The 23,820-nt window shown below is 41.7% G+C and overlaps 1 protein-coding gene, 1 long non-coding RNA gene and 1 pseudogene across 2 annotated transcripts; 2 read left to right on the top strand and 1 right to left on the bottom strand.

Annotated features, from left to right (window-relative positions):
* Nucleotides 1-731: 731 nt before the first annotated feature.
* EEF1A1 (eukaryotic translation elongation factor 1 alpha 1) lies at nt 732-3,549 on the bottom strand. Its single transcript, XM_028097726.2, has 7 exons — nt 3,355-3,549; nt 2,918-3,097; nt 2,516-2,812; nt 2,266-2,416; nt 1,916-2,172; nt 1,595-1,829; nt 732-1,501 (listed from the first exon to the last, which is right to left on the bottom strand). Exons 1-7 carry the CDS (start codon nt 3,496-3,498, stop codon nt 1,377-1,379), a joined length of 1,389 nt encoding a protein of 462 aa, XP_027953527.1. The 5' UTR covers nt 3,499-3,549; the 3' UTR covers nt 732-1,376.
* A 1,134-nt stretch (nt 3,550-4,683) lies between these two features.
* LOC148164100 (uncharacterized) lies at nt 4,684-21,546 on the top strand. The gene is made up of 3 exons (XR_015768344.1): nt 4,684-4,809; nt 19,181-19,256; nt 21,468-21,546. It is a non-coding gene; the product is annotated as an uncharacterized LOC148164100 (long non-coding RNA).
* LOC114204512 (tRNA-splicing ligase complex subunit RTRAF pseudogene) lies at nt 13,283-14,010 on the top strand (annotated as a pseudogene).
* Nucleotides 21,547-23,820: the final 2,274 nt, after the last annotated feature.

The following is a 23,820-nucleotide window of genomic DNA, read 5'->3' as shown; positions in this document are numbered from 1 at the left end:
ATCAGTGCCCCTGGTAGTACCGTTAAGACCATTTTACCTAACTTAGATCTCAATGAGAAAATTTTTTCAACTGCAGTCCTTCCTCACCTACGGATTTCCCTTAGCATTGTTCACCTTATAAAATAGGACACATCCTGTGTACTTTTTGCCTGATAAACTTTTTGTAAGCAAAAGCCTGTTCAGGGAATTAATGTTCAAAGGGTAAAGATTATCAAATGCACCAGTGTTGAGAGATTTGCCAGCTATCCAAAGCCAAGGATTAGATGGTTGTTGCCCAAATACTATTAAATTTACCAAACACTGAATTAAGTTTTTTAAAGAGCTCTTCATCCTGTTCAACTATCATTTTTCAATATTCCCTATTGCTAGTTTTTGGAGTGACACTTAGCTAGACCTCCAAAACATTTCCAAACTGAAAACAAAGCTTACCCAACACTCCTGTCCAAAATAGGTCCTCTCATTTCCAATTGCACCTCTTCAAACCTTGGTTAATAATCTCCAGTGCATAATGATCCTTCTTCACCCAACCTTGCTCTTTAAAGATGAAAATTCCTATCGAAGTGGATTTCTAGTTAACTGACAGTAAACTTTCAGTAGACTTTTTTCTCCTACAACCTAGATACAATTAACTCTACCATTAGGTAAAGTATTATTGAATGGCTGTTTTAGGGTACTTCAAACTATTCCAGTATTTATGTGACAAAGCATTCCAATAACTGGGAAACTAAAAGTGTGACAATATAACAAGTTTACTGCATGTGACATAATACAAGTCTTATATGCAACATAATAGACTTTGGTATTACAGAATTTAGCCTGTTTTGTAACTACCTTGGTGTTACTCTTTGCTTACCTGTTCTGTGTTGCACCAACAGACCCCTTTTCCCCATAGCTTTTTACTACTAAGAGTTTCTTTCCCTCAGGAAAGGTGAAAATGCTCAAGTTCCCACCCATGAAAAAAATGTTAACCCAAATTTGTTTCAGCATATTTTAACATTAGAAATAGGGTCTGTGCAACACCTAATTTTACCTGAATAGTACTATACAAAAGGTTACAGTGTTGACCAAAAGAAGACACAGGTTTCTCATTAAACTTTTGTTTTAATGGGTCTCAAAATTCTGTGACAGATTTTTGGTCAAGTTGTTTCCATTAAAAAGTACTGATTTTAAAAACTAATAACTTAAAACTGCCACACACACAAAAAAAAAACATGGTCCACAAAACATTCTCCTTTCCTTCTGAAGGTTTTACGATGCATTGTTATCATTAACCAGTCTTTTACTATTAAACTTAAATGGCCAATTGACACAAACAGTTCTGAGACCGTTCTTCCACCACTGATTAAGACTGGGGTGGCAGGTATTGGGGATAATATTCATTTAGCCTTCTGAGCTTTCTGGGCAGACTTGGTGACCTTGCCAGCTCCAGCTGCCTTCTTGTCCACTGCTTTGATGACACCCACAGCAACCGTCTGTCTCATGTCACGAACAGCAAAACGGCCTATTAAAACAAATTTTAGACCATCAGAAACTCTCCACACAAGCACTATTTTCTAACTTGTAATTTCCTAATTACACTCAAAGTCATCCTTACCCAGAGGAGGATAGTCAGAGAAGCTCTCAACACACATAGGCTTGCCAGGAACCATATCAACAATGGCAGCATCACCAGATTTCAAGAACTTGGGACCATCTTCCAGCTTTTTTCCAGATCGACGATCTATTTTCTCCTTCAGCTCAGCAAACTTGCAAGCAATGTGAGCCGTGTGACAATCCAGCACAGGTGCATATCCAGCACTGATTTGGCCTGGATGGTTCAGGATAATCACCTTGGAGGAAAGATTTGCATTTAATAAATCTCAAAAGGCAGGAGTCTGGCAGTTAAGTTGAGAACACTGCCACTTTAAAGTGTTACCTGAGCCGTGAAGCCAGCTGCTTCCATTGGTGGGTCATTTTTGCTGTCACCAGCCACATTGCCACGACGAACATCTTTGACAGATACGTTCTTGACATTGAAGCCCACATTGTCCCCAGGAAGAGCCTCACTCAAAGCTTCATGGTGCATTTCAACAGACTTTACTTCAGTTGTAACATTGACTGGAGCAAAGGTGACCACCATCCCAGGTTTAAGAACACCAGTCTCGACTCGGCCCACAGGGACAGTACCAATACCTAAAATATTTACAAGTGTGGTGTCAAGTACCTTAAGTGAAAACAGTACCGCAACCCACACTAATTACATTCTGATAGTAATGTTCAACTTACCACCAATTTTGTAGACGTCCTGGAGAGGCAGACGCAAGGGCTTGTCAGTTGGACGAGTTGGTGGCAGGATGCAATCCAGAGCTTCAAGCAGTGTGGTTCCACTGGCATTCCCATCTTTACGGGTTACTTTCCATCCCTTGAACCAAGGCATCTAAAACAATATTGTCCATTAGCATCCTTCAAACGGTTGTCAGTTAAGTGTCAAAACCTGCCCCTTCCATCGCTCTCTAGAAGTCTTGAAGTCACTTACGTTAGCACTTGGCTCCAGCATGTTGTCACCGTTCCAACCAGAAATTGGCACAAATGCTACTGTGTCGGGGTTGTAGCCAATTTTCTTAATGTAGGTGCTGACTTCCTTAACGATTTCCTCGTATCTCTTCTGGCTGTAGGGTGGCTCAGTGGAATCCATCTTGTTAACACCAACAATTAGTTGTTTTACACCCAGTGTGTAAGCCAGAAGGGCATGCTCACGGGTCTGCCCATTCTTGGAGATACCGGCTTCAAATTCACCAACACCAGCAGCAACAATCAGGACAGCACAGTCAGCCTTTAAAAGACAAGACCTATCCTGTTAAATGTTCTTCAAAAGAATGAACTCACCCCTTTTCTGATGCAAAATGCAAGCCTACAATTTTAAGTTAATCCTACAAACCTGAGATGTGCCTGTAATCATGTTTTTGATAAAGTCTCTGTGTCCTGGGGCATCAATGATGGTCACGTAATACTTGCTGGTCTCGAATTTCCACAGGGAGATATCAATGGTGATACCACGTTCACGTTCAGCTTTCAGTTTATCCAAGACCCAGGCATACTTGAAGGAGCCCTTTCCCATCTGTAAGGATTAAAAATGGTTACTTAGTAACTAAAACATGATCAAACTTCGAAATTCCTTACTCCCACTTAAGCAGAAACGCTGAATTCCGCTTTACACCTGTTAGGTGGCTTTAACTTAGTTCCCAAAGTTACATAGATACCTAACAGTAAGCACTAGTTTATTCCCCCTTATGTAGGACATTCAGATATAAACTAGTGACTAGTTTTGGGGATGGTAACACTCTGAACTACCTTTCTCACTACTGTTTTACCTACCTCAGCAGCCTCCTTCTCAAATTTTTCAATAGTTCTTTTGTCGATCCCGCCACATTTGTAGATCAGATGACCAGTAGTGGTAGACTTGCCCGAATCTACGTGTCCAATGACGACGATGTTGATGTGAGTCTTTTCCTTTCCCATTTTGGTTTAGGTTGAGCGGTGGTTTTCACGACACCTAAATTTTTAAGGGGAAAAAAAATCCTTTTACAACTACCGTCCCACAGACTTTTGAGAATAAGCCACGACCCGAACTCGCATAGGGCGAATTCCAAGGAGAATTACCACCAGTGCCAAGCTGGCCCAACTCTCGTCTCCACCCACTAAGCATGGTGTTAACTCCACCGCATAAAATCCCCTCCCCCCTAAGGCCTGCTTCCAAGACGCCGAGAAGAAATGAAGGTGCCAAGACGGCGCCCAGTACACCGTGGGGTCACAGGAAGCAGCGGCCTAAGAGGGAAAGGCCCTTTTCCTTTGTGTGGGTGACTCACCCGCCCCGCTCTCCCGGGCCGCCGCGTCCTCCATTTTGAGCTCCCTGCAGCAGGGCCGGAGAGCGGCCATCTTTCCGCGCACGCAACTGGTGCCGAGCGGGGCCGGCCTCCCCGCCCGGGATGGGATGGTATATCGCGGCGCGAGGCTGGACACCAAAGCCGCCCGGCCCACTCCACGGGACTCTCCCGCGTCCGACTCGGTGGCCACGGCTCGTGAGCCCCCCTCGGCTCGTCGGACATGTGCGCCGGGACGAGTGAGCCTCGCCGTCGCCCTCCGCGCCTCTTAGCGGCCCCACAACCCCAAGAACCCGACGACCGCAAAAAAAAAAAACCCACCCTGTGGCAATCCTGACCAACCTCCGCTAAATTTTGTCGACGGAGAAAACCATAGCGGGTTTTTTTTGACTGTTCAGTTGTTTCGAGACTTAAACGACTGTTAAAAGGGCAGGCAATAAGGTGCGGCGGAATTCGCACGCGGCCGCCACAGTACCCAAGCCAGGCCTCAAACCAACCACGAGGCGAAGGGAGTCCTAAAAGGGCAAGGCCTCGAACCTTCCCACCTACTCACAACCCGAAATTCGGGGTCAAGAACATCGTAAAGTGGCTGGGTGGCGCGGCAGTTGTAAAAGGCACGCGAGGGCCGCAGCCGGCTCAAAGAGGCCAGGCCCGCGGAAGCCACACCCGGCACTCACCTGTGTTCTGGCGGCAAACCCGTTGCGAAAAAGAACGTTGAAGGCGGCTGCGGCACTTATATACGGTCCTCCCCCACCCTCGGGGAAGGGGGCGGAGCCAGCACACGACACCACTTTCCCAGTTTACCCCGCGCCAACTCCATCAGGCAATGGTTCAATCGCCGTCCCCTCCCCCTACTTCTCGGGGACCGTGGGCGATGTACGCTCAGCCCACTGAAGAGCACACATCGCCTCGCGCATGCTCCTCTCGACCCCGATGACGACGAGAGCGAGTGAGTGAGGAGGCGGGGACCAGCGATCCCTCGGTTCTAGGTTAGCGAGAGTTTAACGACGGTCCCTGGGATTCCCCCAGGCAGAGGCGAGTCCTCCTTTGTATGAATTACTCTCAGCTCCAGCTGGGAGGGGCGGGGGGCGGGCGGCGAGGAGGCGGCCCGGCGAGGAAGTACAGAATCCTCTGTACGATTCCTGGTTTAACTGCAAAGGTGGTGTGGAGGTTGAAGTATGTTTTCCCTTGGCCGTGTACCTCCAGTTCTTAGCCTAGTTCTCCCGAAGGTCTGGGACAGCCCCTTTGAGCCGCTCCCTCCGCTCGTCGCAGGTCCGCCCCGGGCTGGCTCCTCCCCGGTCCCTGCCTTCAGATCCCCTCCGGGCTGGAGAGGCGTACAAGGCCCCAGCACTCACGGCAGAGGGGCGAGGTCGGACGACGCAAAGGGCCACCTTCACAGCCCGAAAATCCGTAATGGTTTCAAGTTGGTGGCCGTGACCAGGACGAATATGCTCTTGGGCTGGCCTCTTCGTTTGTTCCATTAAAAGCCCGTTGCTTTTATCGAAGCCCGTATCACACGTTCACCCCATATGGTACTCCAGACGTCTGGTTTTTCAATTTAGATTAGATTTCAATCCCACAGTTTGCCTTTTAACTCTAGTTTTATTGCTATAAAAAGACCCTGTGTGCGTCTACTCTTCGTGGTACATTGTCTTTCCAGTGTACACTCATTTGATTGCTAGGATGAGAAACCTAAAAAGAATTTTTCAAATTCAGTCTTTCCACATGATCTCATACAGAAACTAAGATCTACAGCATCAGCAAGCTTAGCCACCCAATTTCCTATCCTCAACACTTGCTGTGAAATCACTGCTTCTAAAAAGTGGCCTATCCATTTAAATAAATGGATTCATTTTCTGTCGTGCCATTGATTTTAACTAAATTTTAACATAAATCGAGAGTGAAACCAGATAAGGCCTTTTTGGTTGACAATCAGGGCAGACTGAAAAATACTCCTTTCAAGAAAGAACTTTTATTTTTAATGAGCTAGTTACTCTGTCAGTATGTCTCTTCCATGTGTGGAACATCACTGCAACTCCTCCAGCCAATCTATTAACAAATGCTTGAAACCTACTATGTGTCCAGGGCTAAGTGAAGTTCTGTGGCATGTACAAAAGAAATACTTCCTTTTGGAGAGGAACCTACAATCAAATTGGAAGAGGAAAACTATAAAACAACTGGGAAGCAGTTAAAGGCAAACTTGTATGGTGCTTACTTACTTTCTATTTCATTGTAGAATACAGTTCTAGTCCTAGCTTTCAGTTAACTTCTCACAACCCAAATCCTTTTTTTCTTTGTAAATGAAATAAGTCTTTCAGAATAACCTTCCTATATCTTTTTGTTTTACCACTCTTTGTAGATATAAACATCTAAAATTAAGTTTTTTTTTTAATTTCTTCATTAGCAGGTTTCTAGCCTTCTTTTTAACTTTGAGTTTTCATGAAAGAAACTAGGCCATATTTAAGTTTTCTTAGAAATTCATATAACTAATCTTTTTCCAGCAAAAAAGCCCTTTCTATGTCTATATTTCTAGCTTTCCTTTCATAAATTCTTTTGTCACATTGCATTTTCCTAGTGCCCTTACCCAGTTATATACATGTGGAATAAAATCATCTTGATATGCTAGTCAATGTTTGTAATATAATAAAAATGTAAGATACCAGTTAAAATCAGGCACTACCAATAGAACAATGCAAATACCTCTGCTCTTGTTTATTTCCTTGGAAATATTAATAACTATTCTCTTTGAAACTAGATTCCCACAGTCATATTTGTACATCATAGTAATATGAACTGCACACTGTGTTATGTCAGATTAAGATTAGGATGCCACACTAGATTTATTATTTCCCAGGCCTTCTTTTTTTTTTTTAAGATTTTATTTGTTTATTTGACAGAGAGAGACAGATAGCGAGAGCAGGAACACAAGCAGGAGGAGTGGGAGAGGGAGAAGCAGGCCTCCCGCCGAGCAGGGAGCCCGATGTGGGGCTCGATCCCAGAACCCTGGGATCACCACCGGAGCCAAAGGCAGATGCCCAACGACTGAGCCACCCAGGCGCCCCTCCCAGGCCTTCTTGAGCAAGCCTCAAATGGTTTAGGTTTGAACATTATTGAAGATAATACTAGGTCATATAAATATTTTAACAGGAATAGCAAATTTTTGAAAATGTAAAGAAATGGTTAAGTGACATGAGGAGGGAAGCAAAGACTGAAGAAGACTAAAAGCTGAGTACTTGAAAGCTTTACATGGAATCCAAAATTGTAGTTAACATCTAATCTAAGAAAGAAAAGTCAAAATGAAAGTGGATTTTGGTGAGAGGGAAAAGTATCAAAGATGATTTCCACTTGATAAAAGTGAGAAAAGTGACCTCTGTGAAATCTGCACAATTCATTAAAATGTGACGTTGCAAACTTAAGTACTTTTATACAATCCTAAAATTGTAGTAACTGGAGATATGTGTACTTTCAGTTGAATTATTGTTTGAAAATAGGGACCTACTATATTCTAACAGTAATTTTTTTAAAAATATTTTATTTATTTATTTGAGAGAGAGTGAGTAAGAGAGAGAGAAGGAGCAGGTAGAAGGGCAGAGGGAAAAGGAAGGAGAAGCAGACTCTCCCCTGAGCTGGGAGCCTGATGTGGGACTGGATCCCAGGACTCTGGGATCACGACCTGAGCCGAATGCGCCCCTAACAGTAATTTTTATAGATATGTGTATATTCAGCACTATGCTGGACACTGGAATTCTTTAATAGATGCGCACAAACATTTCCACAGGAGCTTATAAAAACTACAACTCCTGATTCAAATCTCACCTTTTAATTTTTCTAGTACTTCCTCCTTACAGCTCTTTTGGATGGTGAAAAAAATAATCCAATATTCCAAATAAAGTAACAAAATGGTCCAAGAATGTTCCAGGAGCAAATAAAGACAGTCGGACTTGCATTATTATGCCCAGAAGAGAAAGGAAAATTAAAGTAGGACTCCAAAGCCATCCCAGATTGTAAGCAAGTTTTCTCCAAGGTCTGCAGATGAGCATATAAAGAATAATACCTTATAGAGAATCCTTTTTAAAAATAGAACCTAAGAAAAAGCAAAACTATACATAATTCCCTGATTTATATCTAAGTAACCTACTGGGCACCACTGACTAGTTGCTCTTACTCATGTTTCGATAATGGTCCAAACTTTTGAGGGGTGGGGGTATCTCGAGCCATATTGTGAATTAGATTTAGATACTAGCCACAAGCCTTTTCTCGGAGGGCAGAGGTCCCCCTCTGGTCTTGGTCGGGGTCAGAGCGCAAGGAGACCGCGAGTCCCGGGGAAGTCGCGCGCGGTTCCGGGCGCACCCAGATTCAGAGTAAGGGGGACTGGGGCGGCGCCGGCAGTATGCGGCGGTCCCAGGCGACGAGGAGGACACTCGGCCGCCTTTCCCGGGCGCCCACTCTTGGGGCCGAGCGACCCGCGCTAGTGGTGCGCTGGGACACCTATAGGCAGGCCGGGACCCCCGGGTTCGGGTCTCCGCAGGACCGAGGCCACCCCAGCCCGCCCCCGGGCACGCCCCCACCTTGAGGTCACTTTCTTGGGTCCTCTGCGGAAGAAAGCGCGTAGGAGGAGACAGAAAACCCCACGTGGCTCAGGGTGGGGGTCGGTTTTCGTCACCTTGGCATGGCCTCTTTTTAGAGGCCACTGAGGCAAATATTCTGTTTTTAAAAAGCCCTGTTCCCTAGCCCCTGTGTTTTGAACATAATCCTAATGCAGTTTTTCTCCCCACGACTTTACAGCAGATACGGTGTGCCTTTTACTAACTTAAAATGGTAACAGTAACATTGTTGAGACTTGTAAATGTATTTTGGGGTTGTAATCTGAGGTCATATTTTGTTTAAGATTTCCCTTAAAGTTGTTCATACCATTTAGAGTAGCAAACTGTTAAAATACATTGTAGTAAACATCTGCATGACCCCTTTTGGGGGGGGGAAAGGATTTTAGTTATTAACTTAGTAAAAGGGTGAACTGCAATAGTTCTTTGATATCTGTAATTGTGGTTCACCAAACATCTTTCCGTATTGGCTAATCACTCTGCTATTGGGCCTAATTTAAAGCAGCTTTAAGTAATTACATTTTGCTGTGGCTTGCCGCGTTTTCATCTTGCCAGTGCCAGTAAAAAAAAAAAGATCTTTAAAGGGGTATTTTAGAATATGATTAAGCCAAGAAATTATTTGGATTGAGAATCCAAGTAAAATGGTATTTCCATGAGCCAGGCACTGTTCTAATATTTGCAATATTTAATGAAATCCCATCACCAACATTTTACAGATGGGGAGCCTGTAGGCAACTGATAGTGTATGCATAATAAGCAAATGCAAACATATATTCTTTTTAAACACTACATCAAAAACTAATGATGTAATGTATGGTGATTAACATAACATAATAAAAAATATTAAACTAAAACAAAAGAAAACAAGGAAACAAAGGAAGAAAAAGAGACAAACCAAAAAGCAGACTCTTAACTATAGAGAACAGATGGTCACCAGAGGCGAGGTGGGTGGGGGGGTAGGGGAAATAGGGAAAGGGGATTAAGAGTAGACTTATCTTGATGAGCACCAGGTGATGTATGGAACTGTTAGATCACTATATTGTACTATGTAAACTACACTGGAATTAAAACAATTTTAAAAATCTTGAAAAAAGTTTCACTTTTTGGCACAAAATGATAAAATATATCACATTGCTTCTTTTTTTTTTAAAGATTTTATTTATTTAATTGACAGAGAGAGAGAGGGGGAACACAAGTGGGAGAGAGAGAAGCAGGCTTCCCACCAAGCGGGGAGCCCGATGAGGGGCTCGATTCCAGGACCCTGGGATCATGACCTGAGCTGAAGGCAGTCGCTTAACCCACTGAGCCACCCAGGCACCTCTACTACATTGCTTTTTTCACTTAATACATCTTGCAGATCTTATGAGTACTTTAGGGCCCAGCAAAGCAACCTTGGAAACCCCGTAATCTGACCAGAGGGCTGGTTGTAACTTTCAGGAGCAGGTCTAGGCAGCCTAGAAAAGGAAAATAGCAGTGGCTTTGGAGTCAGAAAATCAAGGATTCAGTCCTTGATCTGCTGCTTACAGATTTGTGGTAGCCAGCAGTTCTTGGTTTCTCAGTGCATTTGTAACATTAGTCTGTTTGTTATTTATATTTAGTATGCACCTCACAATTCTTATACGCAAAGACATGAAAATATACGGGGGCATTCAATTATCTAGTAAAGATGGTGTTTCTAGAAGCAGCTGAGGGCAGGAGAACACCTGCCCTCAGTTGGTATGCGTTATGACACTCACTTGACTCAGTAAAGAATATTAACTTACTAGAATCTTTTTATTTGTAAAAATTTTGAAATAGCTGATACATGTACATGGTGAAACATTGTACAGATGTTATACAGTGAAATGTTACTTTTTTTTTTATAATCGGTTTAAAGAAAGTCTGAAGACTATGCCAGGAAAATTAACTAAAGATATTTCTACGACTGTTTTCATGATTCTAAGACCAGTGCCCACCAGAATAAATGCTCTATCAGTATGAAGGAAAGGATAATCTTCCCTCACTCACTATTTTTTGTGAATCTGCATTTTATAGGCAATATTCACTTTCAGTATGTCTATGTCTTCATAGGTAACATAGTGAAAAGAACACTGGACTAAAGAGCTGGAGTCTATTCCTAGCAATTTTATTAGTTGTATGATCTTGAATACATCACCTTCGAGCTCATTATGCTATCATACAGTATCTAATACCTATTTCACATAACTGTTCATAAGAGGGGCACCTGGATGGCTCAGCGGTTAAGCGGCTACCTTTGGCTTAGGTCATGATCCCAGGGTCCTGGGCTTCCTGCTCAGCGGGGAGTCTGCTTCTCCTGCTCCCTCTGCCCCTTCCCCACTCCTGCTTGTGCTCTCTCTCTCTCTCTCTCAAATAAATAAAATATTTAAAAAAAGAACTGATCATAAGGATTAAATGAGATAATGTATCTGAAGATGCAGACTATTTTTACAAATGTAAATGCTCATTATAATTAGTAAATAATCATTAACTCTTTCAAAAAACAAGAAAAATCTGTTCAAATTTACCCATGTCTAGTCATCCTAATGAGTACTATTTGGTCCATTTCATTTAAATATTAGAACTATATAGGGGTGCCTGGGTGGCTCAGTCATTAAGCATCTGCCTTCGACTCAGGTCATGATCCCAGGGTCCTGGGATCGAGCCCCGCATCGGGCTCCCCGCTCCACGGGGAAGCCTGCTTCTCCCTCTCCCACTTCCCCTGCTTGTGTTCCCTCTCTCGCTGTGTCTCTCTCTGTCAAATAAATAAATACAATTTAAAAAAAAAAAAGAACTATATAGATTCACCAATACATATGACACACGCTGTGTGGCAGGGACTTTTGAATTATGGCGTTCATTATATGTTGGTAATTATAGAGGACTTCAGAGGTCAGTTTTTATTCATCCATCCATCGAGCATTCACGGAGCATAAACTGTGTGCCAGGCACTTAGCTAGACACTGAGGAGATAAGAAAACAATCACTGTTGGATAGTGTGTTCGGCAGAGCCCTGGACAGGAAGGGAGAGGGGACACTAACAGTGTTGACTCCAGGGGAGCATGAATGCTGGAACCAGGAAAACCTAAGGTGCTTTCCGTGAGCGAGCATCCACAAGGGACTCAGACTGGGGGAGGGGAAGAGGACAGCAGCAGGGAAAGTTTCTCAGCCGAGTCTCACCTTGGTTGGTTAGGAGCTATGGTAATCAGCCAGTGAAGGAAGCCATGGGGTGGGGAGGGTGTGTTTTGGCTGACTGCCTTAGAAGAGAAGGTGGGAGGAAGAGTTTGCTCCTCTGCAGATAGGAGCAGAGATGGAGATAAAACTGTTTGGTATTAACTGAGGCCCCTGAGGAACCTGTGTAGAATATTGGGGCTTCAGAGACAGATGTGGGTCCCAGTCTGGCATCCATCCCTTACTGAATGTGTGGCTCTGGGCAAGGTATTTGGTTTCTTTAAGCTTCAGCTCTCTCAGCTATAAAAAAGAAGATGATAGGGCGCCCGGGTGACTCAGTTGGCTAAGTGACCACCTTCAGTTTAGGTCATGATCCTGGAGTCCCAGGATCAAGTCCCGCGTCTGGCTCTCTGCTCAGCAGGGAGTCTCCTTCTCCCTCTGACCCTCCCCCTCTCGTGCTCCCTCTCTCTCTCTCTCTCATTCTCTCTCTCAAATAAATAAATAAAATCTTTAAAAAAGATTTAAAAAAAGATAACACCTACCACATAAGGCTGCTACGAAAATTAGATAAGAAAATGTTTTTTTTCACCAAGTTAGAACAGTAATTGTCGGGGAGTTGTTTGTTTTTTCCTTTTTGTTTGTTTTTACCCATTGTCTATAATGTATAGCACTTTCGGAGGGAGGCAGCTCTGAAGTCAGAAAGCTTTCACTCAAATCCCTGTTGGCTCTCCCACTGCTAGCATGGGGATATTTGGCAAGTGATCTAACCTCTTTAAGCCTCAGATTTCGTATCTATAAAGTGCAGACAGTAATAAATAATATCTGCCCCAGAGGATTGTGGTGAAGATTAAATAAGTCAATCAATGTAAAGTACTTAACGCAGTGCCTCAGCACCTGGTAAGCATTCAATAAATCTTAATTGTTGCTTGTTATTTTATTTTTTCTTTTCTTTTAAAAAAATCTTTTTATTATGTTATGTTAATCACCATACATTACATCATTAATTTTTTTAAAGATTTTATTTATTTATCAGAGAAAGAGAGACAGAGGCAGGCAGAGGGAGAAGCAGGCTCCTCGCCCAGCAAGGAGCCCGATGTAGGACTCGATCCCAGGACCCTGGGATCATGACCTGAGCCGAAGGCAGACGCCCAACCGACTGAGCCATCCAGGCGTCCCACATCATTAATTTTTGATGTAGTGTTCCATGATTTCATTGTTTGCGTATAACACCCAGTGCTCCATGCAGAATGTGATGTTATTTAATTTTTTTTATTTGAGAGTCCTCATTAACTGGAATCTTGTCATAGACTGAAGTTTCTTTTCCAAGAAAATGCCACAATTACCTTGTTTTAAGTTCTGTGTTTAATGTCCCTGCATTTTAGATTTGCTTATTAATTTTTCTCATAGGCCCTTTTCTGGAATCTTAAAGATGCCACGTTTTGAATAATTGTGAAGTTAGAAATGTTTAACAGTTTTTCTTTAACTAGGATTTCTTAAAATTAAAGGCAGCATAAACCATCACCCCTAATTCTAAAGCCCTGTCATATCTTTGTACTTTTCTAAGATTAAATGTCCTGCATCCTTTAAAAAAATTAGTATAGGCCTTTCCTCTCCTGGCCAAAGCCTGGGGGACCAGAGCAAGACGCGGGGACCATGTTCCGACGCAAGCTGACGGCCCTCCACTACCACAACCCGGCTGGCTTCAACTGCAAAGATGAAACAGTTTAGAAACTTTATTGTTTGGCTTGAAGACCAGAAAATCAGACACTACAAGATTGAAGACAGAGGTAATTTAAAAAACATCCACAGCAGTGACTGGCCCAAGTTCTTTGAAAACTATCTCAAATATGTTAACTCCTTTCAAGATTCAAGATCGACAAGAAGCAATTGACTGGCTTCTCGGTTTAGCTGTTAGACTTGAATATGGAGATAATGCTGAAAAATACAAGGACTTGGTACCTGATAATACAAAAAATGCTAACAATGCAGCTAAAAATGCAGAGCCATTGATCAACTTGGATGTAAATAATCCTGATTTTAAGGCTGGTGTAATGGCTTTGGCTAACCTTCATATTCAGCCTCATGATGATTACCTGGTAATGCTTAAGGCAATTCGCATTTTGGTCCAGGAGCGCCTGACCCAGGATGCAGTTGCTAAAGCAAATCAAACGAAAGAGGGCTTGCTTGTTGCTTTAGACAAACATATTCTTGGTTTTGACACAGGAGATGCAGTTCTTAATGAAGCTGCTCAAATTCTGAGATTGCTGCATATTGAAGAGCTCAGAGAGCTACAGACAAACATTAATGAAGCCATAGTAGCTTTTCAAGCAATTATTGCTGATCCAAAGACAGACCACAGACTGGGGAAAATTGGAAAATGAACATTTTTAGGATTTCAGCTTCTCACCTGCTTAGTACAATTGGGAACCATGTACGCTCTGGCATGTGTTTGGAAATCAAGTGTCACATTTTCAAGGGAAGAATCCTAGAAAATTGACTATGTTCTTGAGATTTACCATCATTGCTTTTTCTTTAATAAAGTTTGGGAAAGTGGAAAAAAAATTAGTATAGTATCTTTTAAATTATTGCTATGTTATCTCTGTTTTTTTAGTACCATCTGCTTTTTGTAGTTGGTGTTGTGCTTTAAAAACATTTTTTTAGGGGTGCCTGGGTGGCTCAGTTGGTTAAGCATCTGACTCTTGATTCTGGCTCAGGTCATGATCTCAGGGTTGTGAGACTGAGACCCACGTTGAGCTCCGCACTCAGCGGGTTGTCTGCTAGAGATTCTGTCTCTCCCTCTACCCCCTCCCCCAGCCCCCCCATAAATAAATAAATCTTGTAAAAAAAAAAAAGCAAACAAACGAACAAACTGAAAGTGCTCAGAGAAAGATAGGGGAACACATATAAGGGAGCAACAACTGAAATGATTGTGGGCGTCTCATCAGAAGGATGGAGGCAAGGAGGTAGAGGAACATCATCTTAAAGTTCTGAAAGAAAAAAATAAACCTGTCAACCCAGAATTCTATATCTAGTGAAAATATCCTTTATGAATGAAGGTGATAAAATCATAATGAGATTCCACTACATACCCACCAAAATGGCTAAAATTTAAAAGACTGAAAATACTAACTTTTGGCAGGCATTTGGGACTCTCACACAGCTAGTGAGCCTGTGAAATGGTACGTTCTCTTAGAAAAACAATTTGGCAACTGTTTTTAACGTTTAAAAAGTTAAACATGCATTTTTCATATGACCATCCTTTCCACTGCTAGGTATTTGCCCAAGAGAAATGAAAGCACATGTCCATACACAGATGTGGGGCCAAATACTCATAGCAGCTTTATTTGTAATCACCAAAAACTGAAAACAAGCCAAATGTCCATCAACAATTTTGATAAACAAACATGGTATATCCATACAATAGAAAACTACTCAGCAGTAAAGAAGAATGAACTATTGATACATGTAACACCATGAGTGACATTCAAAATGATCATGCTGATTGAAGAAGCAATATGAAAAAGAATACATGCTGAATCATTCTTCATTGACATAAAATTTTAGAACATGCAAATTAATCCATAGCAACAGAAAGCATATCAATGGTTGCTAGGGGATGGGGAGGGGGCAAAGGAGGATAGAGAAGAGGTATTACAAAGAGGTGCAAGGAAACTTTTGGGGATGATGAATATGTTTCCTTGATTGTGATGATGGTTTCATGGGTGTATACATATGTGAAAACTTATCAAATTGTATACTTTATATGCAATTTATCAAATGATAATCATAACTCAATAAAATTAGAAAAATAGGGAAAAAAACAACAAACAAAAAAGAATGAAAACAATATAGATAAGTTTTTGGGTATATGTGTGTGTGTGTGTGTATATATATATATATATATATCCTAATATATATAAAAACTAAGAGAATTTGGGGTGCCTGGGTGGCTCAGTCATTAATTATCTGCCTTCGGCTTGGGTCGTGATCCCAGGGTCCTGGGATTGAATCCCATATCGGACTCCTTGCTAGGCAGGAAGCCTGCTTCTCCCTCTTCCACTCCCCCTGCTTGTGTTCCTGCTCTCATGCTCTCTCTCTCTCTGTCAAATAAATAAATAAAATCTTAAAAAAAAAAAAACTAAGAGAATTTGTTACCAGCAGATTTGCATTATGAGAAATGCTATAGGATATTCTTCAGGCTGAAGAGAAATAATACCAAATGGAAACTCGAATCTTCAGAAAGAAATAAAATGGAAATGATAAATATCATTTAATATAAAATGGTTAATATAGGTTAATATAAAAGACTACCTTTCCTCCTAATTTCTTTAAAATACATAAAACTACTTAGGGGTGCCTGGGTGGCTCAGTCGTTAAGCGTCTGCCTTTGGCTCAGGTCATGATCCCAGGGTCTTGGGATCGAGCCCGCATCAGGCTCCCTGCTCTGCGGGAAGCCTGCTTCTCCCTCCCTGACTCCCCCCTGCTTGTGTTCCCTCTCTTGCTGTGTCTCTGTCTGTCAAATAAATAAATAAAATCTTTAAAATAAATAACTAAATAAATAAAATAAAATACATAAAACTACTTAAAGCAAAAATTTTAATGTTGTCTTACAGGGTTCATAACATGTAGATTGAGTGCATGTAGCAATTATAGCGTAAAAGACAGGTTTGGGGGTGAATGGGCCTATGGTGTTGCAAAGCTTCTACACTGTACGCTGATACTAACTCTGCATGGATTGTGAAAAGTATGTCTATTGTAACCCCTAGAGCAAACACTAAAAACATAATGCAAAGAGATAGTGCTAAAAAGCCATTAGATAAAGTAAAATTCTTTTTTTTAAGGTTTTATTTATTTATTTGACAGAGGGACAGCAAGAGAGGGAACACAAGCAGGGGGAATGGGAGAGGGAGGAGCAGGGAGCCGGATGCAGGGCTCAATTCCAGGACCCCGGGATCATGACCTGACCCAAAGGCAGACGCTTAACAACTGAGCCACACAGATGCCACAGATAAAGTAAAATTCTTTTTTTTTTAAGATTTTATTTATTTGACAGAGAGATAGAGAGCACAAGTAGGCAGAGAGGCAGGCAGAGGGAGAGGGAGAAGCAGGCTTCCCACTGAGCAGGGAGCCCAATGAGGGCCTCGATCCCAGGACCCTGGGATCATGACCTGAGCCGAAGGCAGCCGCTTAACCAACTGAGCCACCCAGGCACCCCAATAAAGTAAAATTCTTAAAGAATTTTTAAACAGGGCGCCTGGGTGGCTCAGTTGGTTAAGCGACTGCCTTCGGCTCAGGTCATGATCCTGGAGTCCCGGGATCGAGTCCCGCATCGGGCTCCCCGCTCAGCGGGGAGTCTGCTTCTCCCTCTGCCCCTCCCCCCTCTCATGTGCTCTCTCTCTCTCTCTCTCTCATTCTCGCTCTCTCAAATAAATAAATAAAATCTTTAAAAAAAAAAGAATTTTTAAACAATCTAAAAGAAGAAGAGGAGCAAAAAGCAGATGGGACAAAGAATACAAACAGTAAAATGATAGACCTAAATCCAACTTTTTCTATAATCACAATAAATGTTAATGGACTAAGAGAGTCCATGCTCCGATTAATAAGCAGAGTTTATCAGAATGGATTAAAAAAAAACACACACACACCAAGACCCAAGTATATGCTATTTACAAGAGACACATTTTAAATAGTAAACTGTTAAATTATTATGTGAATAGAAAATTCATGTATTTTGGCACAATGGAAATGACTTTTTTTTTTTTAGATTTATTTATTTGACAGAGAGAGACACAGCGAGAGAGGGAACACAAGCAGGGGGAGTGAGAGAGGGAGAAGCAGGCTTCCCCGTAGAGCAGGGAGCCCGATGCAGGGCTCGATCCCAGGACCCTGGTATCATAACCTGAGCCAAAGGCAGACGCTTAATGACTGAGCCACCCAGGCGCCCCTGGAAATGACTTTTAAACTTTGCCTGTCTCAATCACCATACCTATAAGACCAGAAATAATTATACTGTCCAGGATTGTAGTGGTTAAAAATAAATGGTTACAATGGACTTTGCAAATACTGTATGTGGCATTATCACTTCCTTATAATAATTACTTAATATATATTATTTTACTATAGTCATTCCATTGTTCCACTCTGAACAAACTCATCAATTTTTTTTTATTTTTTAAAAATATTTTATTTACTTATTTGACAGAGAGAGAGAGAGATCACAAGTAGGCAGACAGGCAGGCAGAGGGAGAGGGAGAAGCAGACTCCCCGCTGAGCATGGAGCCTGATGCAGGGCTTGATCCCAGGACACTGGGATCATGACCTGAGCCGAAGGCAGATGTTTAACCGAATGAGCTACCCAGGCGCCCCAAACTCATCAATGTTTAATGTAAACATTTTCTTTTTCTTTTTTTTAAGATTGTATTTATTTATTTGACAGAGAGAGAGAGAGAGCACAAGCAGGGGGAGCAGCAGAAGGAGAGGGAGAAGCAGGCTCCCCACTGAGCAGGGAACCCAACGTGGGACTCAATCCCAGCACCCTGGGATCATGATCTGAGCTGAAGGCAGATGCTTAACTGACTGAGCCACTCAGGTGCCTCCAAATTAAGTTTGCTTCCATCAGATTCTTCCTATGGTTGAAAATATTTTATTCTGACACTAAACTTCAGCAATCAAATGAAGCAAATGAGAGCCAGCCAGCAGAAGGAATCTATTATTAGATTCCTAACCTGAAGCAAAAGTTGTCTGCAGAAACCCTCTTTAGATGTGCTCATGTCCACTGTGTGACAGGAGTGTGGAAGAACATAAAAAAGCATGCAGCTACAGAATGGAACCTGGGAGCCTTCAGGGTCAGAATGCTTAATTGGAATTAGAAGACAGGACTCTATGAAACTGGAAGAAATGCATTTTGTCTTGGTTAATCATAAAATAAAACAATAGTACAGGAATATTTTGCTCACGCAACATTTTGTATGGCAAAAATGGCCACAGGAGTTCATAAGGTGAGCCCAGGAGAGGACTCAGGCACGGCTGGCTCACCTCCTCGCTTAGGTGTCATTTCATACACTGCATTCCCAGAGGGATCCTCTCCATCACATCTAAAAATGTTCCCTGTTATAACCCCTTCTTTGTTTCCTTCTTAAAGCTTATTGCAACATGTAATTATCTTATTCATTTGGCTACTATTTCGGCATCGTCTCTACTAGAATGTACATTTCATGAGAACAAAAATCTTGTCTGATTTTTTTTTTTTTTACCATGGTATCTGGTGTCTGACACATAGTAGATGGTTAATAAACATTTGTTGAATGAATGAAGAGGAAATCTGGGCCTGCAATCTGCTTCTCCTCAAGTAAATTTATTCCACTGACACATGTATGCTATATCCAGTTTGAGAATTAACCAATCAACCATAAAAACCTTTCTTTAGTATTACAAATCATTCCAAAATTCTTATGTTTTCCAGTAGCCCTCCTAATGTGCCCTGGTCTTTTTCTTGTTTGAGTTTGGACTTGCACTATGTTTTCTTGCTTGATTTTTTTTTTTTTTAAGTAGGCTCCATACCCACCATGGGCTTGAACTCACAACCCTGAGATCAAGAGTGACATGCTCTACCAATTGAGCCAGCCAGGTGAGCCATTCTTGCTTAATTTTTTTAGGTTTGCCTACGAGTGACAGGTCAACCCCAGCCCTGGTAAGGGCAAGGAACATCCCTAGACATCACTGTCCTGATATCTGCTTAGCAAATAGAGAATAACATTTTCTTTTCTTTTTTTTTTTTTAAAGATTTTATTTATTTATTTGAGAGAGAGAATGAGATAGAGAGACAGAGAGCATGAGAGGGGGGAGGGTCAGAGGGAGAAGCAGACTCCCTGCTGAGCAGGGAGCCCGATGTGGGACTCGATCCTGGGACTCCAGGATCATGACCTGAGCCGAAGGCAGTCGCTTAACCAACTGAGCCACCCAGGCGCCCCGAGAATAACATTTTCATGTGACCTAAAAAAAAAAGGAGTTGATTGCACCCATAACTGAGATTGGTTTAGAAACAAGTAGAAGGTGGTAAGGGCTGAGGGAGCTCGTTGAGAACAAAGACATGTCCCTATTTCTTCATCTATCCCCCCAACCTCTTCATCGATCATCCCTTCTTTCAGCAATCATAGCATTTACTAAGCTCAGACTTATACCAGAACTGTTCTAAATATTTTATGCATGTTAATTAAATTAATCATTACGGTTACCCTAAGGGTTCATACTGTTATAATACCCAGTTTATAAATAAGAAAACTGATAACCATTTCTTAAGCATTATTGCTCAGTGGTCTTTGAGAAGGAGCTGACAATCCTTTGAGTCACATAGATAATGTGACAAAAATGATGATAATTTTCCAAATCATTTTTGACATATGTCATCATGATGAAACAGTATTTAAGCAAAATTACATACTGTCCTAGAATTAGAGGAAGTGTTGCATATAATACATGTTAGGACAAAGTCAGTGCTAAGCAGGAGAAATGAGCCAAGTGCTGTGCTGCAGGGAGGAAGCCAGAGGAGTGGGAAGAGCATGGCATTGGGCTGGAGAGATCTGGGATTGAATCAGGTCTCTATTCCTCCTGAGCTCTGTGATCTTGGGCCGGGTGCATTAGCACCAGTGTTTATACCTGTGAAAGGAAAGTAACAAAGCCTCTAGTGGTCTTTCCTGAATTCCCCAGACTGGGCTAAGTGCCCTCCTCTGTGCTTCTCCATCACCTTTAGCAATGCTTGCATATCATTTGCCACATTGAAAGTACTTTTGATAGGACCATCTCTTCCTTACATTATAAATTCCTCAGGACAACAGTGTCTGAGGATGTTCTCTGCTCCCAACAGGGCTTGGGTGAACCCCTCACTTCTAGCTAAATTTGACTGTCTCCTCTCTCTCACTCTCTCTAAAAAAGCAAAAACATAACCCCCCCAACTCCCACAGTCGTTGCACATTTAGCTGTTCTTGAATTATTTTTTGCAGTTATCTAAGTAAGCATGGAATCGGACCTCTGAGGTTAAGAGCAAGGGGGCTCCTTTGAGAAGTAAAAAGATAGGGACACCGGGTGGCTCAGTCGGTGAAGCCTCTGCCTTTGGCTCAGGTCATGATCCCAGGGTCCGGGGATGGAGTCCCGCATCGGGCTCCCTTCTCAGAGGGGAGCTTGCTTTTCCCACTTCCCCTTCTCCTGCTCGTGCATGCTCTTTCTCTCTTTCTCTCTGACAAATAAATTAAATCTTAAAAAAAAAGTAAAAAGATAGATTACTGAATTGAAAAACAACCAAAATATACATATAGTAGTGTAGAAAAGGTATACAAAATCAAGCTGAAAATTGCAAACAAGATACAAAAGTATGTGGTCACATCACTTAAGAGGTTCTAATGGACAGGATTAGCAATTGTAAAACTCTACTAAATTATAGTCACTAATTTTTGCCTTTGTTGAAAAAAAATTTTGAAGTCCAAGTTTAAACTCTTAAAGCTACAGAGAGTTCCTTCTATACTGCCCAACCAGAAATAAGGGGAAACATTTCCATCAGATAGAATGCACAGCTGATTGTTGGAGAATCAGAACATGGTCTTACTACAATACGATGTAAAGCACAGATTACTGAAATGCAAATGTCTGCATGAAATAACTGATCTCAACATAAATGGGGTACTTTGTTCTGGCTTATGGTTATTCCTGTGTTGTCTTTTTGGGATTTATAAGTGACCCCGAATACTGTTTAAAGATTTCAGTGAGAGCAAATAAAAGCACTTGACATTGCACATATTGAAATAATAATTTTTTTTTACCCAAAACAATACTTTTCTCATGGAAGGCTGCTTTAACGCTAGAAGCAAATCAACACAGAATGATCATTTACAGAGACTGGAGAAGGTAGAGCCTCCAGGAAATGGGTAAGTCCTCACACCATCTTCAGGGACCCGAGTTTCTTTTACTCTACACATACCATAATTAGTTATATAGGTGGCTATTTTTAGAGTCAGGCTCTCCTGTTACAAACGGATTTTCTTTTTTATGAATGCGTTCTGTCCTTGACTTTTTTTTTTTTAAGATTTTATTTCTTTATTTGACAGAGGGAGACACAGCGAGAGATGGAACACAAGCAGGGGGAGTGGGAAAGGGAGAAGCAGTCTTCCTGCCAAGCAGGAGCCCGATGTAGGGCTCGATCCCAGGACCCCGGGATCATGACCTGAGCTGAAGGCAGGCGATTCATGACTGAGCCACCCAGGTGCCCCAGTCCTTAACTCTCTTACCCAGCATTGACAAACAGGCCCAGGAAGGACTGTGTCCTACAACACAGGGTTTGCAAATTTAGACTCCCTACTGGATTACATTAAGGTTTGCACATAGTTCATCATGACATATGTGTCAGCTTCAATTGGTGATGTGACCATGCTTATTTTTTAAGGACTTCTTTTTTTTTTGGAGCAGTTGTTGTTTTAGGTTCACGGTAAAATTGAGCAGAAGGTACAGAGATTTCCCATATATGGTCCCCTCCCACGCACAGCCTCCCCCAATATCAGCATCCCCCACCAGAGGGGCACATTTGCTACAATTGATGAACCTACACTGACACATAATTACCACCCAAAGTCCATAGTTTAATTAGGGTTCATTCTTGGTGTTACACATTCCATGGGTTTGGACAAATGTATAATGACATATATCTACCATGATGGTATCCTACAGAGTAGTTTCCCCGCCCTAAAAATCCTCTCTGCTTTGCCTATTCATTCCTCCTTCCTTCCAACCCCTGGCAAGCTCTGATTTTTTTTTATGGCCTCCATAGTTTTGCCTTTTCCAGAATGTCATAGTTAAAATCATACAGTATGTAGCCTTTTCAGATTGGCTTCATTCACTTAATAATGTGAATTTAAGTTTTTCCATGTTCTTTCATGGCTTGATGGCTCATTTCTTTTTAGGGAAATTATATTTCATTGTCTGGATGTACCACAGTTTATTTATCCATTCACTATCTGAAGGACATCTTAGTTTCTTCCAAGTTTTGGCAGACGATGCTCTTTGGACTGAAAAATAAGTAATGCAAGGAAGCAACATTAGAGATTTAAAAAAAATATTTTGGGTCTCTGAGGTAAAAAATAACAGTTAATACAAGTAGACTTGAAAAGATATTCTGCCAAACTCAGGAGAATTTTGAGACTCTTCCAAAATAGATATTTATATCTAGAAACAACACTTGCTTAATCAGCAAGTAGGTGTGTCTTTAAGTACAAAGATCAGTATTAAGTTACATTGCTAGACTGTTTTGATAATGCTTAATAAACAAAGGGAGACTACAATGGTAGATTGTTACTTGACTCTAAATTTGTTGAATATAAAAGAAATACAAAAAAAAAAAAGAAAGGAAGAAAAAGAAATACCAATGGGCAAGGAAAGTTATTAAAAGAGTGAGAATATATGGTAAGGGAGAGAATACGGGGAAGTAGGGACTCTTGGTGGGACTGAGAATCAATGCAGTCTTTTTCTGAAGGTGATTTGAAAGACTTTTCTAAAAAAATTTTTAAAAGATTTTATTTATTTATTTGACAGAGAGAGAGATAGCGAGAGCGGGAACACAAGCAGGGGAGTGAGAGAGGGAGAAGCAGGCTTCCCGCCGAGCAGGGAGCCTGGGATCATGACCTGAGCCGAAGGCAGACGTTTAACTGCTGAGCCACCCAGCTGCATATCTTTTGATGAAGTTTCTACAGATTTGTCCTATAAAAAAATACACAAGTGCTACATGGAAAGATGCTGACAATATATTAAATGAAGAAAACAATTTGCAATAATAGCAGTGATCCCTTTAAATATAGACTTGTATAAAACCAAAATTATCTGGAAGGGTATCTCCAAAATGTGTTAAGTGATTACCTCCTGCGAAGTGGGATTTGGGTTTTACTAGTTTTCTATTACTGTGTAACAAATTACCAAATTCAGGGACAGAAACTAACACCTAGTGGGCATTATTTTATGGTTTCTTTTCTTTTTTTTTTTAAAGATTTTATTTATTTATTTGAGAGAGAGAGAATGAGAGCTAGAGAGCATGAGAGGGAAGAGGGTCCGAGGGAGAAGCAGACTCCCTGCTGAGCAGGGAGCCCGATGCGGGACTCGATCCAGGGACTCCAGGATCATGACCTGAGCCAAAGGCAGTCGCTCAACCAACTGAG

The sequence above is a fragment of the Eumetopias jubatus genome, unplaced genomic scaffold (assembly GCF_037043125.1).
Source record: "Eumetopias jubatus isolate StellerSeaLion01/CBP00866 unplaced genomic scaffold, mEumJub1_p1.0 scaffold_6, whole genome shotgun sequence".
NCBI classification, from domain to species: Eukaryota; Metazoa; Chordata; class Mammalia; order Carnivora; family Otariidae; genus Eumetopias; species Eumetopias jubatus.
Note: the sequence above shows the minus strand (reverse complement) of the source record. Positions and strands in the feature narration are given on the sequence as shown.

Excerpts from the sequence above, each read along its gene's own strand:
- EEF1A1 (XM_028097726.2), bottom strand. The coding sequence starts at position 3,498 with ATGGGAAAGGAAAAGACTCACATCAACATCGTCGTCATTGGACACGTA. Across the intron at positions 2,417-2,515 it reads TGCTGGAGCCAAGTGCTAAC|ATGCCTTGGTTCAAGGGATG; the intron begins GTAAGTGACTTC and ends ATATTGTTTTAG. Across the intron at positions 1,830-1,915 it reads CAGCTGGCTTCACGGCTCAG|GTGATTATCCTGAACCATCC; the intron begins GTAACACTTTAA and ends CTTTCCTCCAAG.